The sequence below is a fragment of the Haliotis cracherodii genome, unplaced genomic scaffold, assembly GCF_022045235.1.
Source record: "Haliotis cracherodii isolate W230 unplaced genomic scaffold, xgHalCrac1.p SCAF_1, whole genome shotgun sequence".
Classification (NCBI taxonomy): domain Eukaryota; kingdom Metazoa; phylum Mollusca; class Gastropoda; order Lepetellida; family Haliotidae; genus Haliotis; species Haliotis cracherodii.
In genome coordinates, this window is record NW_027266264.1 from 23,134,904 (window position 1) to 23,158,779 (window position 23,876).

The window sequence follows — 23,876 nt, forward strand, 5'->3', positions numbered from 1 at the left end:
TATTCATGATGCCTAACTTCTTTTGTTCAGTATGTAGTAATAATAAAGTGCAGTTAGAATCGCAGTCTTTATGCATCCCGGACACACCACACAGTGACGAGGGAAAATCTACTTATTTATTTATTAAATATTATTGTTGTACTGCTTCCATTCCGCTAAACATGTGGAGCAACGAATCTTCATGTTAACTAGCCCTGATCGAGCATAGATTACAGAAAGCTGGATCAACTACTCTTCGGGTTAACTATCCCTGATCGAGCATATATTACAGAAAGCTGGAGCGACGAGTCTTCATGTTTACTAGCATGAAAGAGCATAGATTACAGAAAGCGAACGCAACGAGTCTTCATGTCCAATAGCCCCGATCGAGCGAATAAAATAGAGGTAGCAAGATTAACGATTCTTCATATCTACTAGCCCTGGTCGAGAATAAGCAAGGAAGAGGTAGATGACAATGATGTTGAGTCGATAGGAAGGTGGGACCGATCAGGTGATTTCTGTTATCTGTTCATCCTGTTGAGTGTGATACGGGAGAATCTTGCCGGACACGTGACCCGTCATTGTGTAAAGTCAAGGGGAGTTACAAGGGGGTCAAAGACCCTGACTGACCACGTTGTTCTGACTGAAGGAAAGAAGGGTGTAGTGATGGCCTCCAGGTGAGATGTTTTGATCACTCGTCCCAAACACTAGCATCTCCTTGCACCGGCGAAGGGCTGTTTCGGTAGCTTATTTAACGCTGCTCTCCGGCTCTATGGCGGAGGTAGGAAAATAATGAAATCTGGACTAGACAATCCAGTGATTGACATCATGCTTCAATCGTTATGGAGAGCAGTTCTCCCGATGAAACACTGCAATGTGATCAGTGTCCAGCTCTTGGTCGTGTTCATACCCTACACATCGAGTAATTAGCTCGAGGTATATGACGCTGATCGGATAATTTATATTACTACAAAATGTTTAGGGTCACCCGATTCATATATGTTACTATAGTCAATTTGTCATGTCATGTGGATTAAAGTAATAGTGATATACTTAGGTCACTATTTGCTCTGCCCTGGATTCCCCACAGTGAAAACCTATAGGTACCTGGGTCTATATACTCTGCCCTGGATTCCCCACAGTAAAACCTATAGGTACCTGGGTCTATATACTCTGCCCTGGATTCCCCACAGTGAAAACCTATAGGTACCTGGGTCTATATACTCTGCCCTGGATTCCCCACAGTAAAACCTATAGGTACCTGGGTCTATATACTCTGCCCTGGATTCCCCACAGTAAAACCTATAGGTACCTGGGTCTATATACTCTGCCCTGGATTCCCCACAGTAAAACCTATAGGTACCTGGGTCTATATACTCTGCCCTGGATTCCCCACAGTGAAAACCCATAGGTACCTGGGTCTATATACTCTGCCCTGGATTCCCCACAGTGAAACCTATAGGCACCTGGATCTATATACTCTGCCCTGGATTCCCCACAGTGAAACCTATAGGCACCTGGGTCTATATACTCTGCCCTGGATTCCCCACAGTGAAAACCTATAGGTACCTGGGTCTATATACTCTGCCCTGGATTCCCCACAGTGAAAACCTATAGGTACCTGGGTCTATATACTCTGCCCTGGATTCCCCACAGAGAAACCTATAGGCACCTGGGTCTATGCACTCTGCCCTTGATTCAGTCACTGTAGGGATACGATGTTGTTCTTTACTGCGCATCACACTCGAAACATATTATGCATTATCGATATAAAATAGAGGTGAGGTTGCCTCTGGAGAATGTTGGTACGGGAGGTAACTCTGGTCAGTTGACAATTGATTACGATATCCGAAATGGGACGCAGGCAGATTACTGGCAAATTATCCCTCCTGTGGTTTCTGGGTGTACGTTGAATCACAGTAATTCGTGCCTCGGTGTAACTTGCATAGTAATGTGGCCTTCGAGGGCGAGGTCAGTCAAACAAATCTAAGCGGCTATGATACTGCAAGGGCCTGTTGCCGAAGGAGTTAAATGCATATGATGTGACTTCTTAGGTCGTACCCGACCGCTTAGGGCTGCGTTAACTGCACTATAGTGTTGTGTGTCATTCTTATGATGTGCTTACTTCCCTACAACGGGACGTCAGAACACATCAATAGCGACCAGTCATGTTTCATACAGACTACAGCCATCAATATGCAGTTTAGCGCAGAGATCTCATTGCCAGGATGAGTAAATGAGACCGTATCGATTCCTAGTGTGCCTGAATGACAACTCGTACTACTACGCTAATTACAAATACCTCTATAATAAGTGGAACGGTCTCGAATGAATCATACGGGCATTTTGTGGGAAGACTACCCACGCCGTCATCAGCTTTGCTAACGCATTGAAACACAATACCCACTAATACACTCACTAGAATAATCATTTAGGGGTGATGAGGTAGCCAATTGGTGAAAGCGTAAAGAGCCGAATGCCCGAGTTTGATTCCCCAAATCGGTACAATGTGTGAAGCCAATTGCTGGAACATTGCTAAAAGCGCCGTAAATAATACTCACTCACTCACTCGCTCGCTGAAAACAGTTCCATTCACCACGGTTTTATGAACCATCTTTGAACAGCATATGTTGCAAAATATTGACACATCAACTTATGTTTTATCAATATGTTTATCGCAATCTCTTTGCACCGAGTTGCCTTGATCCATAGTGATAAAATGCGCAATATTTCTCTGAGGAGAAGCGATACTGTCATTAGTCATGTCACTGTCATTAGGTGCGGCTCTTATCTCCTGCCACAAGATGGGAGTCGGAGTTTGGCCATTAGTTGATCGTCCGTCCATGTAACTTCATTCAGGTAAATTTGCATGTCTAGCACTTTCGATACACTGAATTCACAACCATGTAAAACGACAAACGTCTTTTTCCCTCAGTGACATTCTTCTAAAGTGAATCAATTGATACTATTATCTCAAAACTGGGTACACGCCGTTAAGGAGTAAGAATACAGAAAAGGGCCTCCGCCATATAACTGACTGACTTGGCCTAGTCGAGTTATCATGAACAACCGCACCATTGATCAGACAGGTCACAATCATGTATTTGGTAAGTCTGAACAAACATTTCTCCCCTGTATCAAGAAAGCATCACACGGGTATACACTGTAATGGCAATTTTACGTTTTCTGCATTATGATCACATACGAGGTATAAAGGTTTTATTATTAATTGACAATTTGACAAATAAATGTATGTATTATGTCTATACAAAACCCTCCATTAGTCTTGAGATAACTTTTACAGCCTACAATATGTTTTCGGCCAAGCAACATTTAATCTAATCTCGCCAAATTTAGCTTTCAAAAAAGTGGAAGTCGTTCAGTACAAAATTAATCTGCAACCTTGCAGCGTTTCCTGCAGTCTATCATGACGGTACATTTGTACAAGTTCTCATGGGGTGGGAGGACCCAGTTGTCAAGTCAAGTCAAGTCACAAACGGTGGAACAAGAGCATGTCTTACATACTATTTACACTTATAACTGCACGAGTTGCATGTCTTACAGACTATTTACACTTATAACTGCACGAGTTGCATGTCTTACAGACTATTTACACTTATAACTGCACGAGTTGCATGTCTTACATACTATTTACACTTATAACTGCACGAGTTGCATGTCTTACAGACTATTTACACTTATAACAGCACGAGTTGCATGTCTTACAGACTATTTACACTTATAACTGCACGAGTTGCATGTCTTACAGACTATTTACACTTATAACTGCACGAGTTGCATGTCTTACAGACTATTTACACTTATAACTGCACGAGTTGCATGTCTTACAGACTATTTACACTTATAACTGCACGAGTTAAAAGACAGACACATAATAATGGTATGACATACAACATTATGATTTGTTGGCGGTAGCGAGAATAATCGAAATAAACTCAGAAAGTTTCTTAATATCTTTTAATCTTAAGGGCATTATACACGTTTATATTTAAATTCGCATGTCCAAGTAAAATCTTGTCCCTGTAAATACATATATCTATCAGAACTAAAATAAGGACAGTTCAATAGACGAGGAACTCAATCTGCAATAGGTGGAGTGTCGCACAGACAGCGTGTTCTGTCCTCACGGTACAGAGACCATCTGCCATCTGTCATCTGCCTGTTTCTATCGGTAATTTAAGTTCTGTATGTAAGAATAGACATTGACATGTTGTTAGTACATGAGTCATACAAAAACTAACGTCCAAAAGAAATTTACCAGAGTTTGAAATCACTCTTGCTCAAAAACAACAAAACATACATGCATGACGTAAAGTGTATTGAGAAGATCAATATATCAACATAATCAAATCTGAAAATGACAATCATACCGCGACCGAGAATGACGTCAGAGCCCTCCAAAGTTGGGTGTGGTACAAAACTCGAAGTTTCAGAATCATGGACAATAGGCAGAGTACATAAACAATCGCTCACGTTCAATAACAAGTCATTAGTAGCGTGTGTGACCACCAAATGCCTCAATACACGCAAAAACTCTTCGACGCCCAGAAAAAGTCAGTCGTCTGATGAGGTCACGTGGGATTTGACGCCATTCTTCTTGGAGGGCCAAGATCAGTTTTGCCGGTTTTGTGGTCGTTGTTGAACACGACGAACCATCAAGTCCCAGATGTGTTCTATGGGGGACATGTCGGGTGAGCGTGCAGGCCACGGCAGGACGTTGGCGTTGTTGGCTGCGAGGAAGTTAGTGACAATTCTGGCTGTATCGGCTCTAGCGTTGGCATGCTAATCAATGATACCACGTGGCTGCTGTTGGAGAAATGGTAGGACAACTGGACGAAGAATGTTATCCATGTAACGCTGAGCTGTCAAGTTTCCATCAACGATGACCAGTGGTGTCCTCTCCTGTCCACAGATCCCTCCCCACACCATGACACTCCCTCCACCATATGGTACGACCTCCTGCACGCAACACGCCGCCGTTCGTTCACCCCTTCGGCGGTAAACACGTTGTCTTCTATCAGCCCTAAACATACAGAATCGACTTTCGTCAGTGAAGACAACCCTCTGCCAGTCACGTCGTTGCCAACGTCGTACAGTTCGGGCCCATCTCAATCGCAGACGACGATGTTGCGCTGTCAATAGCTGTCCTCTGTGTTGTCCAAAAGCCCTGTGGTCTAAAAGCCCTGGTTCCATGAGCCCTGAGTCTCCTAGCCACTGTCTGTCGACTAACCCTGTGACCTACTCGTAAGGCATTTGTCGCCGATGACGTCATTGTCAGGAAGCGATTTCGGAGGTGCAAGGTACGCAAGTACCGGTCATCATGGGGCGTGGTCACCCTGGGTCTGCCTGTTCTTGGCCTGTCAGCGATCCGCCCTGTCTGTCTGTAACGTTGCATCAAGTTGGTAACGGCAGCACGGGAGCAACCGAAAGTTCTTGCAATATGGGCGTGGGTGACTCCCATCTGTACCATACCCAAGGCTCGTTCACGTTGTTCGACTGTGAGTCGTGGAATTTCTTTTGTGTTTTTTTATCACTGTGGATGTCTGACTTGCCGTTGCAATCATTTTATACCCTTACCCGCACGTGCATTTGCAGTTGTCCGTGGTGCACGTGTTTTTCACTTTTTCGCATGTTATCTAGCAAACAAGTAACTGACGATTAACATTTTCTGCATACACTATTGTTGTATTTAGGTTATGTGTTTTAGATAGACTTCATCGATAAAAAATTATGCTTTGTCTGAAATTTATATTTTCAGTTGGTAAAGTTTCTTTTGGACGTCAGTTTATTTTGCCAAAGAAGGGGAATCTTTAATAATGAATACAGTAATCCCTTGGAACTAGAGGCAATATTATTTCTCAATGATTGTATGAACTAATTTCGTAGAACAGATTCTATTTGGCACATTAACCAATGTCGCTTGAAGTTGTTAGGACTCAGGACTACTTCACTGTGGTTCAAAATTGTCTTTACATTTGAACACCAAGAATGTTTGTTTTATTTGTACAATTATCATGTTAAGAAACCTCCAGATCATACAAGAGATTTTATTTATTCCAGTTTTAGTTGATATTTTATTCCAACAACGTATTATTCGTTTTGAAATTTGGATTCTGATGACTTTTTTTCCCCAGTTCTAAGACGCCCCCAATAGAGTGAGTGAGTGAGTGAGTTGGGTTTAACGCCGCTTTTAACATTATTCCAGTTATATCACGGCGTGTCAGCTTAATGTGGGAGGAAAGCCAGAAGTGATGCAGGTCTCAGACGTTTACCACTTCAGTTAAACCCACGAGCACGGGTATGGTGCTGACAAACCTAGAAACATAATCGGAGCGAACCGGGACTCGAACCCACAATCATAGGTTTCTGGCGTGCCCAAGGGACGCAACTCTGCACAGCGAATCGCGGCGCCTTAGACGACTGGGCCACCCGTGCCCCGCCCCCATTAGAGGCTGCGCCCATGCCATAACCCTAAGCTCTTCGGTCCAGAGCCGAGGTTGACACTGATTATGTGCCTTGCTTTGTCAGCACCATACCCTGAAACTGGACTATTTAAGAACTAAACAAACGGGTTGAATACATGACACTTTGTTTATGGATAACAACTTCTTTTATTCTTTGTACGACGTTTTGTACGACGTCTTGTACGACGTCTTGTACGACGTTTCACTGCTCCTTCAATCAAGTTCATCAGGTGAATTGTACTCATGTTCTCCCAGTTTCTTAATGCCTATCAAAGATTTTAAACGAGCGGAGGTTGTTTATCGTGCAGTAAAACAGGAGGGCTACTGTGCGGCGTCAGGCAATAACTTCTTACGATTTTTATGCAAATTGTGTGAATGGTGGGTGCTTCCGACAGGGCAGGAGATGCTCACCCTTTTCGAGAACACCTGGAGTCATCACTGATTTTCTCTGGTGCATTCACATAATTGTCCCCTATATTTTGCTTTTTACGCCAAATGGAATATGTTTCGGTGGATAATCTAGACCGGTTATTCTCTAGCATTGACATTTTATGTTGAAGTGTGAGGTGGTGGCATATCTCTTGACTGGTTAGAATTGGTTCCCATTAGCACCACTGGGGCATGCTTCTTTAAGAGGCGAATAAAATGAAGGTCAGGTTCTGTGATGGCATGGGACGTCGCTTCTATCAACCACTGTTAATTTCTGGTGCAGGCTCGATACGGTATGGAAGCGCTCGGTTTTGTGGAACGGATCCTGTGTTGTAGCGCTGGTATTGGCTGAGCCGATGCGACTCGTGAACGAGTGCGCCAGATACGTGTTATCTGCTGGACCTATGGACCCCTACCGATAAAGCCACAGTGAACAGGACACATTTCCTGTCTCGGCTGATAAGAGACCATCAGCCAGTTGAAACAATCTGCTTCATCTAACAGTGCAGACTGGGGGTTCGACAGTGTGCGTGTCCCACTCCGGCTATGTACACATTCAACATGGAACGCTGATACGGATGCTGATAGTTTGAACTCCGGATTAATTCGCAAGGTCACAATGCGTGTATACATATATGAAGCATTATGAATAATGCCCACACCAACATCAGCAGCATTCAAAGTCCACTCTAGTCCAGTCAGATTCAACTTCTTCATGCATAGTCTGCGTTTCATAGTTTATTACTCGTTTCGGGGCGGTCGGGTAGCTTAGTGGTTAAGGCGTTCGCTCGTCACGCCGAAGACCCGGGTTCGATTCCCGACATGGGTACAATATGTGAAGCCCATTTCTGGTGTTCCCCGCCGTGATATTGCTGGAATATTGCTAAAAGCGGCGTAAAACCATACTCACTCACTATTACTCGGTTCATGGACCCGATGTAGCAAAATTACAACAAAGTAGGAAAAAATAGATCCGTCCTTTTTCTCTCCCGCCAACTAGGTTAACAATTTCAATCAATTAAGGATTGACTGTGTATTTTTTTCGGTTCATTGAGGTATGAATCGAAAAACCGATGTGCAAACTGTATGAATCCGCGTAGCGGATTCTTACAAAAGTTTGCACATCGGTTTTTCGATTCATACCTCAATGAACCGAAAAAAATACACAGTCAATGCTTATAATTAAATTCGACAACGTAAAACATGTTTTATCTACAATAGTTTAACCCAAAACAGTTGCATATATCAAAACAGACAAAAATGACGGCATTGATGAACATTCCAGGTGTAGGAATACATACAGTGGCGTGACATGAATCAGGTGATCGTTTAATTTATGCACATAACTTGACACGCCTACACAGTCAGTAGCCAATCAACGGAGAGTGGGATTAAAACAATGTTCATTTGACCTGTCAATCAAGGCAAGAGGCGAAAAGACTTGCAACAGTCAGACTGTAACGAACCGGAAGAAATATGTCCATGAGAAGGCGGCTGTTTCAAATAACATGGTCATTTACTGCGTGATTCAAACATTACTTCTCTGATTACGGTAAAACAGTTGGAGAAATGCTAGTTAGAAATGAAACGCGAAGACATGAAAGTTGAACCGAGGCGAGCGGGAAAAAAAACTGGCGAGCGAGCCTGCACGTTTGCTGTTTCATTCATTCTCGGCCTTCGGTTTCAAAGGGTAGTTTGGACAATGAATATGCATGAAAGTCGCTAAATGTCCTTTGCATGATGATACACGTGAGCAGAAAGGGAATTCCCTCGACTCTAATATTGGGATTCCCCGACATTCCGCAGTAATAAAAGTAATGCGCAGCTGTGGGCGTGGCTTAATTTTTTACATTCATTGGGAAATGAATGCAATAACACGTGACCAATTCAGCTAATCAGAATGCAGGAATTTCCATGAACACAACGAAAATTTAATTATTCAAGTTTATTTCGTAATTCAGGCCACATGGCCCATTGTTCAGTTATAAGATAAATAACATTTTAGGTCACATGTCCAGAGTGTTACATCTCTGTCGATCTCATTTTGAATAATTTACATGAATATAAAGCTATCAAGCGTAGTACAATAATATCACATGATTTAAATCAATTTGCAAAACGTAATATTACCTTTATAATCTTTCTGAAATGAGGTAAATAAAAGTATTTCTCAAGTGAATGTATTTCTTTAAAAAAGTAGACCACTCTAAACTGTGGTACCATGATTGGAAATATACAAAATAAACATGTTCTAATCATCAACATTTGGAATAACCATTCATACGCCAAACCGCTATTAAATAACATTTGCCTCACATACGATGCTCAATTGAATTTTCCATTCTCATCTAATACTTTAAGCATAACATAACTTTGGAAGGGGTATCGACTTGCATTCATTTGGATAAGCTTAATCCAGTACTTAATTACCCTTATTTGCGTATTTATAGATATACAATAACGTCCAGTTTCACCCAGAATAGCTTTGTTTGTTGCAAATTTACCCACACTAAGAAAACGTTAAAAATACCATGCTTGTATCTATTCGATTGTTTCATAATATTTAAATCCCCATATTTCCGAAACACACATCAGTATTGGAGCGATTTTACTGTCACATATGTTACAAGCAGTCGAGAAATCTATACATCTGTTATTGCAGTCAAACATAGGAAAAACTGGCCCTATTGCAAGGCTAGAGTTTCACATGCTTCAGACCATATTAACCGTCAGGAGAACATAATTCCAAGATATTTATAGTACGTTACCATCCTTATCTTCACATTACCCAGTGTCCATGCTTTATACTTACCTATTATCCCCCCAGTTCTAAATACAATAACATTTGATTTATCAAGACTTACACAAAATCCCTATTTCAAACTATATGTATTTCAAACATCTAGGTGTCTCTGCAAGTGCCGAACAGTATACGAGAAAAGTACAACGTCAGATCTTCAATATTTTGGGTAACAAATATACCATGATCGCAAGCAGAATAAAGATTATCATTGAAAGTATGAAAAAATACTTTTTCTTGTATTTCAATTAAACTTTAACTCAACCGATATTACTTTAAAAGGGCCAATTAACCAAAAACATCTTTGAAAACGTATCATAATTTCGACAACTGACTACGGGGATTTTTTGTTAACAAATCCGTCAATTTACCGGAGCATGTCGAGTATTAAAAAACAGCTAAAGATGAATTAAGAACGTACCCTAACAATTATCTTTTCCATTTGTATACAACGTTGCCTGACACAAATGTTGTCATTCAGCTCCAATGATAAACTATATTTATTATATCATGTTTAGTGTTGTTGATGCGAAAATCCAATCCGATAAATATGCAAATGAGGTGACCAAGCAGGAACTACTTTCAGCAGGCTCCGCGCAAGGATGTGGTGTTTACTTCCTCAAAACATTGCATAACGTTCCATAAATCATTAGATAGCGATCTCCCGAGGTGTAAATAAAATGACAAACGCCTTTCCATATCCAAAAGAGTGAGTGAGTGAGTTTGGTTTAACGCCGCTTTTAACAGTATTCCAGTTATATCGCGGCGTGTCAGCTTAATGTGGGAGGAAAGCCCGAAGTGATGCAGGTCTCAGACGTTTACCACTTCAGTGAAACCCGAAGGGTATGGTGCTGACAAACCTAGACACATAATCGGGGCGAACCGGGATTCGAACCCACAATCATAGGTTTCTGGCGTACCCAAGGGACGCAACTCTGCACAGCGAATCGCGGCGCCTTAGACGACTGGGCCACCATATCCAATAGAAATCTCTGCATAAAGAAGAGTCAATTGTACGATTCCGACTATATCATGAGTATGTATATAAGAATCACAATCAAATAGAAATGGTACCAGGTGTTCGCGAAAAGGGGTGATCGTATCCTGCCCCAGAGGTGGCACCCGTCACAAACACATAAAAAGGCAAGTCAATTGTTCACCTAAAAAAACACGGGAACAAATGTTAAGTAAACAAACATGGCTGAAAATAATTTGGCATTTTAACTGAGGCGGTTCACTCACGTTCTATATTCATACGCGTTGTTTGTGTGTGTGATTTATATCTGGAAGTCACGATTTGATAAATAACCCTTACAAGACTTCGTGGGCGGAGGTTACAAGGGCTTTTATAGAAAGAGGAAAGAAGAACAGAGGAAATTGGGTTTACCGATTGGGTCCAGGATTATTGTGTGTGTTTGTGTGTGTGTGTGTGTGTGTGTGTGTGTGTGTGTGTGTGTGTGTGTGTGTGTGTGTGTGTGTGTGTGTGTGTGTGTGTGTGTGTGTGTGTGTGCTTGTACTAGTCCGAACTGATGCCGATTTATAGTGCTAGCTCACTGAGATACCATGCCGCAGTTTAACATGGATACCCCACTCAGTTGTTATCCATAAATTGTGTCTACCTTGTCAACTTCTAAGTAATGCCTATCAAACAATTTATCCGTCGTCTACATGGAGACGTGGCAATCAACACCAGTCTTGCTTGACAACGGTATAAGGATCTATACCGAAACGTCGCGTTTTACAGTATTAAAGAACATAAGTAGTTTAGATTTCAACTGTTAGTTTCCTGAAACAGTTTATACACAGATTTACTGTCGCCTTTGTCGCAAAGACGCGGGTCGCATAGGTTAAACACATTTCCTGTTTTTTCGTGTTATTTCCTAATTGCGTCTATCCATTTCCCCGGAATGTGCTCAAAAAGTCCAAAGTATAACAGAAAAGTCCCTTTCGGTTTTAATTCTCTTCTTATCTCTACAAATGTTTTGAAATTACCGTTTGGTTTAAAGGGTCTCTCATTGTTTGAATACCTTGTTTATACCAGCTTACAAAAATACTCCATATCTTTCAATGATATCTACCTTTTAAAATTAATATCACATATTTCCTGAATGTTGAAAATGTTATACCTAAAATGGTTAAAGATTTTTTTGTCCATCACAGTGTTGGAAAAAAGGTATTCGTTGGAACCTTTCATTAATCCTTTCCATATCGCTTTGGTCTATTCACAATTTATCTTTAAACCTGAGCAAGTAGCAAATTGCTTTAATATGGTTCAAACAAACTCTTTTCCGAGCCATCATGTGTATACTTTTTGTCATGAGCATAAAAAAATACTGATGTGCTAACACTTTTATCAGCAAGTATTTAATCATTTTTATTAGAGAAGGCTCGAAATTAAATGCTTCGAGAGCGTTATCAATAAATTCCCTTTCGACAGGGAAATAATTTCTTTTCACCTTATCAGGTTTTCCTTTCCAAACAAATCTGAAACATGGTTTATAGGTTGCTATAGTGAATCGTAATTGGGTGTTCTCAGCCAGTTCAAAACTGAAATTTTGGGAGTTAAGGTTTGCAGCGTGTTGCGACTGTTTTCAGCCTAGTAACGTTTTGATAACTTTTTAATTTTTTTATTACCGTTGCAGGAGTCCACGTTAAACAGGATTCTATACACTTGGAAGATCACGGGCTTTCTTCCAATGGCAGTAATCTCAAACAAAGGTAGGTTCTTAGACGGATAGCCATATTATATATATATATATATATATATATATATATATATATATATATATATATATGTGTGTGTGTGTGTGTGTGTGTGTGTGTGTGTGTGTGTGTGTGTGTATATATATATATATATATATATATATATATATATATATATATATATATATATATATATATATATATAAACTAGTGTCCAAAGGAAACGATACCACCTGTTTGCAACGACATAAAAGTAAAACTTAACAATGCGGAAGTTTAGGATTGGTGTTATGCTTTTGAGAAATCCTTTCACAACATCTGTACAAAAATTTCATTTCAATAAAATCTGTACAACCAATATGACAAGCCTTTAAAGATGGGTGGGGTCGAAAAATGAACATTTCGTTAGAGCACTGATCACAGAAACAACGGGAAATGTCACACAACACGTCTCAAAGTCAAGTCAGTAGCGGGTATGTCCACTGTGAGCATCAATACATGCCATAACACGCCTACGGACTGATGACGTTGGGAGTGATGCGTTGCCATTCCTCGAGGAGACATCGTTCCAAGTCCTGGACGTTGACTGGAGGCACACGGCGACGTCGGATTTGCCGATCGAGGTGGTCCCATAAGTGCTCGATGGGATTCATGTCCGGTGAACATGCGGGCCATGGCAAAACCTGTACGTTGGCGTTGGCAAGGAAGTTCTGTGTCAATCTTGCTGTGTGTGGCCTTGCATTGTCATGTTGGAAAAGGAGTCCACGAGGCTGTTGCTGAATAAAGGGCACCACAACAGGCCGTAGGATGTCATCAAGATAACGCTGTGCATTCAGGTTTCCACGAATTACGACAAGCATCGTTTTGACGTTACCACATATGCCACCCCAAACCATTAACCCTCCACCTCCAAACGGCCGGACCTGTTGCCGTCCATCGTTTCTGAAGATGAGGAATCTGCTCTCATCAGAGAACATAACACGTGCCCAGTCCCGCCGTTGCCAACGTCGAACTCGCCTGGCCCAGATCAGTCTGTTGTTCCGGTGTGGAGGCGTCAGGAGCGGTCCGCGGTAGGGATGACGTGGCCGGATACCATACTGCCGTAGTCCCCTGTAGACGGTCTGTCGACTGATCCTGTGTCCCAGTGCTGTAGCCGCCGTGGACGTCGCTGTTACGGTGCGGTTCCTCAGGTGTAATACCCGGATGTAACGATCTTCACGGGGCGTGGTTACTCGTGGTCTTCCACTCCTGGGCCTGTCTGACGTCTGACCTGTCTGACGTAACCGCTGCATCAACCTGGTGATAGTGATGCGTGCGCAGCCCAACCTTCTGGCGACGTCGACGTGTGGCGCTCCTTGTTGGACCATTCCAACGGCTCTCTCTCTCTCGATGGCTGTCAAACGTGGCATATCTTGTGTTCTTTTTGTTGCTGTGATATCAACGTGTCTGATCAGCCGTTTTATACAGTTTTTATGCACGTGCAGAACATGCTAGAGAGGGAAATGTCACTTTCACGAAATTTACGTTTTTTCCCGGAATTGATCACGTGTTCCCGGTATTTTTTATCGACTATGCTGTGTTTGGGATGTGCAATACGAACTGGTATGTTTTCATACTAGACAATTCACTTAGTAAAAACAATATTGAAAATAAGTTGGTATCGTTTCTTTTGGACACTAGTTTAGTTTCAATGGATCCATGGCTTAGACCTGTGTCTTCCTCAAGTTTACCAATGGTAATACGTCTATCTGACAGTATACGTTTTTCTATCTCATTGACTGAATCTTCATTGATGGAAGTTGAGGGACGTCCAGACCTAGGTTCATCATCAAGGCTTGTTCTCCCAGCCGTAACCTGCCCAATGTTTATCAGTGTAATAGCTGGGGCATGTACCATATACTTGTGACATGCGGTCATGACTTTCGGGGGGGGGGGGGGGGGGGGGTGGGGGTGGGTTGAGTTACTTTTCTCTAAAGTAAAAAAACTTGATGACTGTTCGGCACTCGTTCTTTTCCATTTCTGTGTCTATTTGGACCGCTATCACGTTCAACTTGCTGTCACTAATATTCAAACGGCTTCAGCAGACCAAATACACTTGCAATGAACTACTCAAACAATGTACAACATTGACTAGTTAACTTTATTATGGCCCATAGTTGAAAGTAAGTCAGACTTAGAACTTTTGGACCAGCCCGTATATAAGTGCTGGTACTTTTCTTTTTGCACTGATGGCCAAGCTCTGATTATGAAATAGATTTGTCAGAACCACATCCGCGCTGATGTTATAACTGAAGTGCTGACTTGCCACCTGTGTCCCGGTAATTTAATTACGTTTTTGCATGTGTATCTTTCTGCATTACGATCTGACGACACCCCCACAGGTTTGAACAGTGAGGTAATTTTTACTCAAAGAAAAAAATGTCAGCTTTCTAATGCAACTCTTTTTTTTTGTACTTTTGCCAACTCGTTTTGGAAGTTTCAATTTTAACAATTTGATATATATATAGGTTCGAATCACAGATCTTCACTGAACGATTTAGCTAATTGTATGTCATCGTTCTCATATGATCTGTGACCGCGTTCGTGGTCAAGTGGGCAGAAGGTTTGCCCTGAGAAAGTTGTCAATTTTTGTCAAAGTGTCTAAAATTTGATATTACCTTGTCCGGAAAAATGAAATTTGATGATAAAAAACCCAAAGCAGATGATAATAAAACCGATCGCCCAAACGCATCACGGCAACGACCGTGGTAACCCGATACACGTGAGTTCCGTGCAAATTGATATGCACATGCGTTCCCCCATTTCTTGCCCTATAAAAATCCACCCAGATCGGATAACATTCATTCGTTATTGAATTGCTAGCACATGTCAAGATTGACAATAAATTAGCGACACCAAGCTTTCGAGTTATTTATCGCTGATCTATAACTCGCTACCTGTTTCACCTGTTCGGGAAATGAAGACGACACAAATAATCATAATGTGCGAAAACAACATGTTCCTCATGCTTTTTTATAAAAAAAACCCATAAAGGTCACTTGATATACTGGGGCGGTGGGGTAGCCGAGTGATTAGGCCGTTCGCTCATCACGCCAAAAGCCTGGGTTCGATTTACCACAGGGGCACAATTTATGAAGCCCATTTCTAGTGTCCCCGCTTTAACATTGCTGGAATATTACAAAAAGCAGCGTAAAATCCAACTCGCCAACTCATTTGACATACTGGATGATGTGTGCAGTGTGGGTCACAAACTCACTCACTCACTTGACATACTGGGTGATGTGTGTAGTGTGGGTCACCAACTCACTCACTCACTCACTTGACATACTGGGTGATGTGTGTAGTGTGGGTCACAAACTCACTCACTCACTTGACATACTGGGTGATGTGTGTAGTGTGGGTCACAAACTCACTCACTCACTTGACATACTGGATGATGTGTGTAGTGTGGGTCACCAACTCACTCACTCACTTGACATACTGGGTGATGTGTGTAGTGTGGGTCACCAACTCACTCACTCACTTGACATACTCGGTGATGTAAGTAGTGTGGGTCACAAACTCACTCACTCACTTGACATACTGGATGAAGTGTGTAGTGTGGGTCACAAACTCGCTCACTCACTTGACATACTCGGTGATGTGTGTAGTGTGGGTCACAAACTCGCTCACTCACTTGACATACTGGATGAAGTGTGTAGTGTGGGTCACAAACTCACTCACTCACTTGACATACTGGGTGATGTGTGTAGTGTGGGTCACCAACTCACTCACTCACTTGACATACTGGATGATGTGTGTAGTGTGGGTCACAAACTCGCTCACTCACTTGACATACTCGGTGATGTGTGTAGTGTGGGTCACAAACTCGCTCACTCACTTGACATACTGGATGAAGTGTGTAGTGTGGGTCACAAACTCGCTCACTCACTTGACATACTCGGTGATGTGTGTAGTGTGGGTCACAAACTCGCTCACTCACTTGACATACTCGGTGATGTGTGTAGTGTGGGTCACCAACTCACTCACTCACTTGACATACTGGATGAAGTGTGTAGTGTGGGTCACAAACTCGCTCACTCACTTGACATACTCGGTGATGTGTGTAGTGTGGGTCACAAACTCGCTCACTCACTTGACATACTGGATGAAGTGTGTAGTGTGGGTCACAAACTCACTCACTCACTTGACATACTCGGTGATGTGTGTAGTGTGGGTCACAAACTCGCTCACTCACTTGACATACTGGGTGATGTGTGTAGTGTGGGTCACAAACTCACTCACTCACTCACTTGACATACTGGATGATGTGTGTAGTGTGGGTCACAAACTCACTCACTCACTTGACATACTGGATGATGTGTGTAGTGTGGGTCACAAACTCACTCACTCACTTGGCATACTGGATGATGTGTGAAGTGTGGGTGAGCAACTCACTGACTCATTTGACATACTGGGTGTTGTGTGTAGTGTGAGTCACCAACTCACTCACTCACTTGACATACTTGATGGTGTGTGTAGTGTGGGTCACCAACTCACTCATTTGACATACTTGATGATGTGTGTAGTGTAGGTCACCAACTCACTCACTCACTTGACATACTGGGTGATGTGTGCAGTGTCGGTCACGAACTCACTCACTCACTTGACATACTTGGTGTGTGTAGCGTTTGGCGCCTTTTAGAGAAAGAATCTTTTTTAAAGCACTAACGGAAAGAAAAAGACTGTCTCTAACCAAAAATGCCAGACCCTCCCTGTTATATGATATTAATGATGTGCCATTGTTTCTCCAGAAAAAAATACGGTTTTTTTCTATAACTGTGTGAAATATAGACGTGCAAAACTGTTCCACCTGCTAATCTGTTCTATTTTGTTCACAGGTTTGAAGTTCTTCCTGTTGGTATGCCTGCTGCTTGTGTGCCTGTTCTTGTGGCAGTTCGCGTGGGGGGTGGACCATTCTATTTTTATCAGGGAGGGGCGTTACACCGAACACCGTGACGTCATCAGAGAACACATTGTTCAAGACGTGGAAATTGACAGGCGGAGTATTGTCCTTGCTGCGAGAGAGCTTCTCAAGGGGAGGGAAACGGAAGAGCAGCCACAACGTCACGTGATCTGTCCCAACTTCAATGGCGGACTGGGTAATATGCTCTTCCAGTATGCCTCTGCCTACGGAATATCAAGAAGGGTCGACCTGGACATCCTGGTCAAGGCGGACGCAGAGGTTTTCCAAGTGTTTGACGTCTGGGCCAAGGTTTCCAGCGAGAAGACTGTTTGTCCAAAAGCCAAGATTATCAAGGAGAAACACAGTGGTGTTTACGAACACAGCCTTATGTCCATTCGGAATAACGCGGACTACGTAGCCAAAGGCTATCTTCAGTCCTGGAAGTATTTTGAACCTTTCAAGCATGAAATACGTAAACAGTTGCGATTTAGAGGCGACATTGAGAGAAAGGCCTTCGACATTCTTGACTCATCATTGAGTGAAAAATATGGCAAGAGGAACTATTCCTCCCGGACTCTGGTGGGCGTCCATGTTCGTCGAGGGAATCTTATGAACAAGCATGAACGAGAATATGGTTACAAAGTTGCTACTCCAGGCTATATCAAGAAAGCTTTAGCATTTTTTACAGATAAATATAGACACGTTACCTTTATTGTTTGCTCCAATGATATGAAATGGAGTCGGAACTACGTTAACGTTACTGATGTAATATATGTTGAAGGTAACCCGAGAGAAGTGGATCTCGCGTTACTCTCGTCTTTGAATCACACGATTTTGACAGTTGGTACATTTGGCTGGTGGAGCGCCTGGATGGCGAATGGAACAACGTTATTTTTTAAAGACTACGCCAAAAATGGGACACGATTTGCGAAAGAATTTTCACCAGACCACAGTGATTATCTATACCCAGGTTGGATAGGAATGTGACTGCTAACGTCTTTCAAGTTTAGAAACATTGTCTTTGGTGTCTTCTTTACGTCGTGCACAACTCAGTTACTGAGATACGCTGAAATTGTGGTTGTTGTTTTTTGTTTGATTTACGGGAATAGCATTTACAAGTGGACCGCCCGACTGGCTCGGCAGAAAACTAGTGTTTCCTATTTTTACGAAAGTAAACCCAGAAATCGCTTTGAACAAAACTAAATTGTGAAATAAGATGAATAATTAGCAAATGGTATTGAAACACATAGTTTAAATTTTAAAATCACAACAGGAAATACAATGTGTCAAAAATGGAGTAGAAGCAATAATTAACAGGCCCTACAATGCACTCACGAATGTTCAGAATTTGTTCACTGTCATATGTCTTGAAAGTTGCTCGTGGCGGGCAGGAACTCAGTGTTTTCAGAAACGTATTTCATCTGCACTAGCCAAGGAAATAAGACCCAAGTCAGGTGGTTTCAGGGCCTCGAAACTCTCTCGTGTAGCTCTTATATAGGTAATGCCAACCTTCTAGAAAATGACGAATCGTCTCGAATGCTCAAGCTGGCATGTGTTTGTCAACAACCATGGGAGGTAACTCTAAATCACAGTTCCTGGTACAATCTACAAAATCCTGAAGTTGAATATTAGTATTAGATTTCCGACAAGCCCTAAAAAATTGAAACTGTTTTATCGAAATCTATTTCAATAAGTTGGCACCTTGTGTGGGATGCTGGCACTACCGATGACATATCTATACTTAGACCATCTGTAAAATCCCGTCAAAAAAGTCCCCGTCGTAAAAGACGTGATGAGGTCATTATGACACGTCTCCGACTTTGACACTGTGGGCTAAATGCCTACCTGAGTACCATTCATTATGCGGTCTCTTCTTAATGTGGCCATTGCAATATGGAGACGCCTGAAAATGTGGAACACTTAGTCTACCTAACTAAATACTGTGGGAATAATAACATAAGACATAAAATCTTACACATGCTTGAAGTTGAGGATACATTTTTTAGCTACAGTTTCGGGCCCCAATATCATGTATAGCTCCGTGCAACGGGCAGTTTTAGATTTTGTCTCTTCATCTGGAAAATATGATGTAATTTCTCAGATGACTTTAAATCGTATTAATATTCTATCATGTTGATCTACTGCTTCCTTATCGAACGAGTATTTCATGATTCAGAAATGAAAGTGCCTGCGTAAGGTTTAAATCAATATCATGAAGCAGGGGTTATTCTCCTCTCTTTTTTCTTTTTCGCATTATTAATTTTCATGTGTAATGTATACGTGTTTCCAAATGAATGATACTTTTGCTGACATCGCCTTTATTTTATCAATTCTATAAAAAAATAGCAATTCCGTTTTGTTTTTGCAACGTAATACGTTGTGATTCTTATTGAGTTAAATCAATGTGTTAGGCGCTAATAGGCCTTATGTAGGCCCACGTCGCCCTTAAACTACAACCCCAACAGTACCACCTCCTGTCACAGTCTGGCCAATACAGCACTTGATATTTTACGAGCGTTTCAGTCATTTGCTGCCACTGCAAATCACTACAAATAATGTGAGGTGAGGTCCAAGATTATTGCAATCATATAGCGATGTGTGTGTGCGTGTGTGTGTGTGTGTGTGTGTGTGTGTGGCTGCTTGTACTAGTCCGGACTGATGCCGATTTATAGTGCTAGCCTCTCTGAGATACCATGCCACAGTTTAACATGAATACCCCACTCAGACACAGTATACTGACTCCGAGCCGACCAGTCCTTGTTTTAGCCCCTTAAACCGAGCGCCAGACAGAGTAACAACAAGTACCATCTTTTAACGTCTTTTGGTATGACGCGGCCGGGGATCGAACCCCGGACCTTCCGCTCTCCGGGCGGACGCTCTGCCACTAGACCACGGAGGCGGTCCCTACAAATAAACAATCTCCAGTGCCAAATGACACACATATCATAATGACAGGTAAAGGGTCATCGATGAAAACAATCTTGCTAAATGTTTTTTTCTTCAAGGATTCAATCAAAACTTGACTTACATTCAACAATGGTCAACTTACACACAAAAGCCAACAATCAGAACTACAGACAAACAGAGAGACAATGTTTTCGTCAACAGCCAGCTACTTCATGCATGCTGGAGTAAAATATATTACAGTTATTTTCTTGAAGAAAAGGTATTAGCTGTTTCTCAATTGGAAGGCATTTGCTGCGAACACGCCCTTATTATGAAGGACAAGATTCTCATCTGTTAGCATTAGCTGTGTGAATGTTATAAAAGATGGATATTCAGTGTAATATGGAGAGACGTACTTTTCTACGGACTTTCCTTCTTGTAGTGGCATATGGTACACCTATAAACATTCTATGGTATTCCTCTTCAATATATTTACAGCTTTTGGACAAACAGAAGTCGCAGTATCTTTAACTATGGGGAATGCAATATGTGTCTTCCAAGACCCGCGGGGCAGTCGTCTAAGGCGCCGCAATTCGCTGTGCAGAGTTGCGTTCCTTGGGCACGCCAGAGACCTATGGTTGTGGGTTCGAATCCCGGTTCGCCCCGATTATGTTTCTAGGTTTTTCAGCAGCATGCCAGTGCTCTTGGGTTTCACCGAAGTGGTAAAAGTCTAAGACCTGCATCAATTGGGGCTTTCCTCCCACATTAAGCTGACACGCCGTAATGTAACTGGAATACTGTTAAACACAACTCACTCACTCACTCACTCTTAGTAGTGTGGGAATCACGTTGTTAAATCACGTTCTGTTGAACATAGATTTAAACTGGGAGAGTCAAGGTGAAGACGTCTACACCAATATCTCACTGTTCTTTTCATTTAGACAGCATTCAGAGGGAGCCACACACCCCAAGTACCCTATTATTAGGTGTATTCCTAGAGAGACGAAGATGCCTTTCATAGAAGCATATTGGGACATTTAATTTGTTGTGTATGTTACCGAAACTTCAGCTTCATAACACATGATCGGACCGACAGTACTGTCAAATATGTTAAAGACGTGTGTGAATGATATGTATCCATAATAAAATAAAACAAATTTTGACAGTAGTTTGTAGATCTGATTGATTTGTTTGCTGGAACTGTAAGACTACTGAGTTTGTTGCTCCACGACATGAGGGTGAAAAGCGTTCCTAAATATTTGTAAGTTTTTCACAACGTTAACCTTTTCTGCTTTTGAATACCATTTTTCGCTTTTCAATATTCCGCCTCGTCGAAACACAATAATTTTAGTTTTCTTTAAATTTACTTTCATTCCAGTGGATTCAGTGACATGTTTAAAAACGCTTATTTTCTTTTGTAGCAGCAATATTCTGCTGTAAAGCATAGTCCGCAACAGGCGATACATTGTCCATGTACAATAATACAAGTACGTGTGGTATCTAACTACGGGGTAGTGAGTTGTGGTAGCCTAGTGGTTAAAGCGTTCGCTCGTCACGCCGAAGATTCGGGTTCGATTCCCGACATGGGTACAATGTGTGAAGCCCATTTGTGGTGTTTCCCGCCTTGATATTGCTGGAATATTGCTAAAAACCTCCGACATCTACCGACTGCTAACCATGGAAAGTTTATTCCCATTTATTCCCATTCGATCTAAACCTTTGTGAAAGAACATCGTGGCTTACTCTGTCAAAAGCCATAAAAGATGCAATACAAATGCAGTAAAATCTACCCTTAATCTTGGCGATATATATTATATTTTTGAACAACAGCTTGAAGAATAAATGTTTTATCTATGGTGGAATATCCTGGTCAAAAACCTGTTTGTGTTTCACTAATGATATTGTTATTGTCACATCAGGACTGGGTTAAGAGCCATCTGTAAGACTGCCTTACCTAGATTCAACAGGGATCTATTGTAAAACTGCCTTACCCTAGAGTCAACAAGGATCAGCTGTTAGCCTAGATTCAACAGGGGTCTACTGTAAGACTGCCTGACCCTTGATCAACAGGGGTCTACTGTAAGACTGCCTGACCCTTGAGTCAACAGGGGTCTACTGTAAGACTGCCTGACCCTACAGACAACAAGGATCAGCTGTTAGCCTAGATTTAACAGGGGTCTACTGTAAGACTGCCTGACCCTTAATCAACAGGGGTCTACCGTAAGACTGCCTGACCCTTGATCAACAGGGGTCTACTGTAAGACTGCCTGACCCTACAGACAACAAGGATCAGCTGTTAGCCTAGATTCAACAGGGGTCTACTGTAAGACTGCTTGATCCTTGATCAACAGGGATCTATTGTAAAACTGCCTTACCCTAGAGTCAACAAGGATCAGCTGTAAGCCTAGATTCAACAGGGGTCTACTGTAAGATGCCTGACCCTTTATCAACAGGGTCTACTGTAAGACTGCCTGACCCTAGAGTCAACAAGGATCAGCTGTTAGCCTAGATTCAACAGGGGTCTACTGTAAGACTGCCTTACCCTTGATCAACAGGGGTCTACTGTAAGACTGCCTGACCCTTGATCAACAGGGGTCTACTGTAAACCTGTCTTAGCCTAGAGTCCACAGGGGTCTAATGTTCGACCCAGACCTAGAAACAACGCTGACATACTGTAAAACTGCATTGATCATGAGTCAACAAGGTCTACTGTAGGACTGCCGAGACTTGTGATCAACACTGGACTATTGTAACGCTGCCTTGACCAAGAATCAACAATGTAATGTAAGATTGCCTAGACATATAGGCAACAAGTCCTACTGTACGTTTGTCGAGATCTTGGACTACAGTACTAGACCAAGAGTCAACAAGATTCCCTAGGCCTTGAGTCATCAAGGCCTACTGTGAGACTGCCTCGACATTGGGTCATCAAGGCCTTCTGTGAGACTGCCTCGACCTAGGGTCATCAAGGCCTACTGTGAGACTACCTCGACCTAGGGTCACCAAGGCCTACTGAGAGACTACCTCGACCTAGGGTCATCAAGGCCTACTGTGAGACTGCCTCGACATTGGGTCACCAAGCTATTGTGAGACTGCCTCGACCTAGGGTCATCAAGCTATTGTGAGACTGCCTCGACTTTGGGTCACCAAGGCCTACTGTGAGACTGCCTCGACCTAGGGCCATCAAGGCCTACTGTGAGACTTCCTCGACATTGGGTCACCAAGGCCTACTGAGAGACTGCCTCGACATTGGGTCACCAAGGCCTACTGAGAGACTACCTCGACTTTGGGTCAGCAAGGCCTACTGTGAGACTGCCTCGACCTAGGGTCATCAAGCTATTGTGAGACTGCCTCGACATTGGGTCATCAAGGCCTTCTGTGAGACTGCCTCGACCTTGGGTCACCAAGGCCTACTGTGAGACTGCCTTGACATTGGGTCACCAAGGCCTACTGTGAGATGGCCTCGACATTGGGTCACCAAGGCCTACTGTGAGACTGCCTCGACCTAGGGTTATCTAGGCTTACTATGATACTGCCTCGACCTTGGGTCACCAAGGCCTACTGTGAGACTGCCTCGACATTGGGTCATCAAGCTATTGTGAGACTGCCTCGACCTAGGGTCATCAAGCTATTGTGAGACTGCCTCGAC

At 42.4% G+C, this 23,876-nt stretch overlaps 1 protein-coding gene across 2 annotated transcripts; it reads left to right on the forward strand.

The window, feature by feature from the left end:
- The first annotated feature begins 479 nt into the window (after positions 1-479).
- On the forward strand, positions 480-19,651 carry LOC139462159 (galactoside alpha-(1,2)-fucosyltransferase 2-like). 2 transcript variants are annotated; one of them, XM_071243686.1, is made up of 3 exons: positions 480-656; positions 12,336-12,411; positions 17,277-19,651. In XM_071243686.1, the coding sequence occupies exons 2-3, from the start codon at positions 12,390-12,392 to the stop codon at positions 18,326-18,328; spliced, it is 1,074 nt and encodes a 357-aa protein (XP_071099787.1). In that variant the 5' UTR covers positions 480-656; positions 12,336-12,389; the 3' UTR covers positions 18,329-19,651. The 2 variants fall into 2 exon arrangements, with proteins under 2 accessions (XP_071099787.1, XP_071099797.1); XM_071243696.1 differs by lacking the exon at positions 480-656 and adding an exon at positions 2,791-2,838.
- The last annotated feature ends 4,225 nt before the right edge of the window (positions 19,652-23,876 follow it).

Excerpts from the sequence above, each read along its gene's own strand:
- LOC139462159 (XM_071243686.1), top strand. The coding sequence starts at position 12,390 with ATGGCAGTAATCTCAAACAAAG. Across the intron at positions 12,412-17,276 it reads GGCAGTAATCTCAAACAAAG|GTTTGAAGTTCTTCCTGTTG; the intron begins GTAGGTTCTTAG and ends TTTTGTTCACAG.